Genomic DNA, 3,778 nt, shown 5'->3' with positions numbered 1-3,778 from the left:
GGGAAGACTCTGTATTTACCATTTGCTTTTGCTTTGCTATTCTACACACAGGGTTGCTGTGGGGAGCAGGGCTAGTGTTGCAGGTGGCTCCAGCTCCACAGTGCTGCAAGACAGCTGTAGATTCAAAAAAAAAAGTAATCGACTATCGGCGGCACCCGTTTGAATCTTTATTGCAAACAAAAAATATAAAAATTCCTTTCAACATTTACATATCCTCCACACTGTACTTGTACGCCTCGTCCTGCATCGCCTTGCGCTCGTTCTGCTTGTCAAACCAGCGCTGCTCGTAGCCATTGGAACGGTCCACGCCATCCCAGCGATAGCCGGGACGAATGCCATAGCGATTCTCCGGAAAACTGCCCTCATACTTGGGCATCACGGGCTTGTTGTCCAGCTTGTCCTGTTTCTTGCGCTTCTGTCGCATATACTCCAGCATGGGATCGTCTGCGTGCTCCTGCTCCCGCAGATGCCGATCCAGATCCTCGTCGTTGGCATAGCGGGCGACGGGCTTCGATGCCTCATGGGCCATTTCCTCGTGGCGCACCTTCAAATCCTCGATTTGCTTTAGGCCCTTGCCCCAGCGGTCGTACAGCGCCTTCTTCTTCTTCTCGTGCTCCTCCTTGCGCTGCTGCTCAGCCGGATCTTCCTCGGCCGCCTCGCGTGCCCTGCGTCCACGTCTGCCTGTGCTGCGCATCTGAATCTCAGCATCGCGGCCCGACACCTCGCTGGACATTTGCTCAAACAAATTGTGCTCACGGCGACGCCGCTCGTCCGACTCCTTCTTCAGCGACTGCGCGTCCTGCAGGCCAGCCATCTTGCCGTCAAGCGTCTTGGACGACTTGGGCTTGTGCGTTGGCGGCGGCGACGGAGAGGGCGAGCCCTTGGCCCAGCGGCTCTTGCGTCGCGCTGGCGGTGATTCCTCTTTAGTGCGAGTTCTGTTATCCCTGCTGCCTGAGCGACGCCGTCTGGGTGGACTCTGATCGGAGTTGCGTTGCCTACGTGCGGGAGATGGTTCGCGTTTTCTTGGTGGGCTCTGATCCGCGTCTTTTCTCATGCGATCTGGCGACTGGTCGGCATCTCTGCGTCGCCTGGGCGGGCTCTGGTCGGAGTGGGGGCTGTTACGACGTCTGGGCGGGCTCTGGTCAGAGTCGCGTCCTCTTCGTGGCGGACTCTGGTCGTTGCTGCTTCTACGCCCTCTTCTGGGCGGACTCTGATCCAAGTTGACGCGTTTCCGTCGTGGTGGGGACTGATCTCCGTCTCGTTTGCGCCTGGGTGGACTCTGATCTTCGTCTCGCTTGCGCCTGGGTGGACTCTGATCTTCGTCTCGTTTGCGCCTGGGTGGACTTTGATCCTCGTCCCGCTTGCGCCTGGGGGGACTCTGATCTTCGTCTCGCTTGCGCCTGGGTGGACTCTGATCCGGACTGCCTCGCCTTCTTCGTTGTGGACTCTGATCTGGATCCCTTTTCTTTCTCGGCGGACTCTGATCCGTGCTGCGTTTTCTCCTCCCTGAAGAGGACGCCCGACGCGTGCTGCGCTTTGGACTCAAATCCCTTGAGGTGCTACGTTTTTCCTGCTTGATTTTTATGGCCAGGGGACTGCCGCCGCGTCGTGTGCCTGGGGGCGAGCGTTCTTTCTTCATTTTTACCTCAGTGGCCCTGCGACCCCACATTTCCTCCTCAGCCTGGTCATCCGCCGGCTCCTGCTTGATTTGGACAGCAGACGCCTCGCTCTGGTCCTCCTCTTTGACCTCATCCTTGACGGCAATGTTGCGCCACTTGCTGCGCACAGCCTCCGGATTGTCCTCGATGTACTCGCCCACTATTTGGGGCGCATCCTCGCCGCCCAGCAACAGATCTTCGTCCATTTCCATGCCGTCATCTTCGTATGCATCGTCGTCGATGATTTTCACTTTCGCAGACTTTTTGTGCCTTTTGTCCTTCTTTTTCTTCTTCTTCTCCTTGTCGCCGGACAGATACTTCTTTAGGTATGCCTTCTGGTCGATTATTTTGCCATTTTGCATGGACATTTCTATTAATTTGATAAAATAAATTTAAAACGAAGTTGTTTACGTTTTAGCATGAGCTAGGAATGGTACTATATTGATATTGCAACATATCGATACTATTTGGTATCGGTACTTTTGTGCGATAGGCGCAACGAATTCGGAGGTTACACACGTTTATTTTAAATGTAACAATATGAGTGCCGAAATCTGATTTTGTGACCGTTTTATTGAATTAAATCACCAACCATACAGTATATGTATTAATTTAAATTAAATATTATTTAATATAGATGTTTTTTGAAATAACAATCATATAAAATTAATATATTTTTCATTAAAGGAATATAAAGAGCTGCCAGCTTGATGGAAAAAGGAAAAGGCGGACCGAGCTGCCATACTGTCACAAAAAGAAGCAGCTTGTGGTATTTTTTGTCAGTCGATGGCAGGCGCGAAAATTACTATAGAATTCAATTCCTCCTTAGATCGGATCTTTAACCATTTGAAGGTCTTCTCCGCGTCTCGGCTCGCGAAAATCGGTCAAATTCGGTAGATTAAACGGAAGAGTTGTCGCGCAGTGATGTGTTGTGTAGTGGTGCAGTGATTAAACATTGAAAATGGGCAAAAAAAAAGTGAGTGATCCCCAATGCGGTGGCGTCCCCGAGGCAAAGGCAAATTGGCATACAAAAGGCAGATCGGCGTGGGAAAATGCGGCAGTATGTGAAGGTGAAGTGCAACAAGTGTTTTGTGCATATGTATCATCTCAAAACATATTATTTTATGCAGTAAATTCATTTTTTTTCATGTGCAAGCGCACCCACCGGGTCCAGCGTGTCACGCGGTGTCGCAGATGATAATTGTGTGGGAAAGGAGCAGCTTGGTGCAAAGTAAGGAGTCCGAATAGGAAAAAGTGTGTGTAAAGTGTATAAAGTGATCATGATTTATTTATTAAAGCATTTATTGTGTTGTGAGTGCCGCTTTCGTTCGTCAGTAACCTTCAAATCGCCGTTCGTTTTATTCGCAACAGAATCGTCGCTGAATGCATACATACATACTTATGCACGTGCATATGCGTGTGTGAAAAAACTATTGTTTTTTTCTGAATTAAGTTTTAACGTTTTGTGTGGGTAAGGTTTACTGTTAACTTTTATTAAACTGTTGCTTTGTTTGTCTTTGGATTTTATAAATTATTTGCGTATGGCAAAATTTTGTACACACACCCACGCACGGTCTCCACGGTCTTACACGCACTCATACATATGTATGTCAATGCAAACAAATTGAATTGATATTAGTGTGTGAAATATTTAGGCGCGCAAATGGGAATATATATGTATGTATGTATGTACGTGCGGCGGGTGTGCGTGTGTGAAGCTGTGCAAGGGCTTCTACACAAGGTGCATTTATTAAAGGTGGGGTATAATTGCAAATTGGAATAATTATAATTGAATATCTCTCTCTCTCTCTTGTCATGTTATGGCTTGTTATGGCTGGAGAGATCTTTGGTAGTGCCTCACCTTATCTAAATACATCCTGCTTTTGGTAGTTTGCTTTCCCATCAATATCTTATATTTTTATGTCTACTTTGTTTCTTTTTTGTTGAGAGCAAGCGAGAGGCACATCCTTCCATCTTTACAGCACGTGACACTCGTGGAATAAACGGTTTATAAAAGTAGGGTATTTAACGTGAAACAAAGTTCTACTATGCGGCGAACTAATTTGAGCGCGTCAATCAGCGCTGCAGCATCATCAGAAATGTGTTCTTCGGTTGACACT

The 3,778-nt window shown here is 48.1% G+C and overlaps 1 protein-coding gene across 1 annotated transcript; it reads right to left on the bottom strand.

Moving 5' to 3' along the window:
* Positions 1 to 145: 145 nt before the first annotated feature.
* Positions 146 to 3,570, bottom strand: LOC111065528 (BUD13 homolog). The gene is made up of 2 exons (XM_022353752.2): positions 3,520 to 3,570; positions 146 to 2,028 (listed from the first exon to the last, which is right to left on the bottom strand). The coding sequence occupies exon 2, from the start codon at positions 2,024 to 2,026 to the stop codon at positions 206 to 208; it is 1,821 nt and encodes a 606-aa protein (XP_022209444.2). The 5' UTR covers positions 2,027 to 2,028; positions 3,520 to 3,570; the 3' UTR covers positions 146 to 205.
* Between the last annotated feature and the right edge of the window lie 208 nt (positions 3,571 to 3,778).

Source organism: Drosophila obscura, unplaced genomic scaffold (assembly GCF_018151105.1).
Source record: "Drosophila obscura isolate BZ-5 IFL unplaced genomic scaffold, ASM1815110v1 contig_4, whole genome shotgun sequence".
Taxonomy (NCBI): Eukaryota; Metazoa; Arthropoda; class Insecta; order Diptera; family Drosophilidae; genus Drosophila; species Drosophila obscura.
The sequence above is the reverse complement of the archived record's forward strand: the minus strand, read 5'-3'. Positions and strand labels throughout refer to the sequence as shown.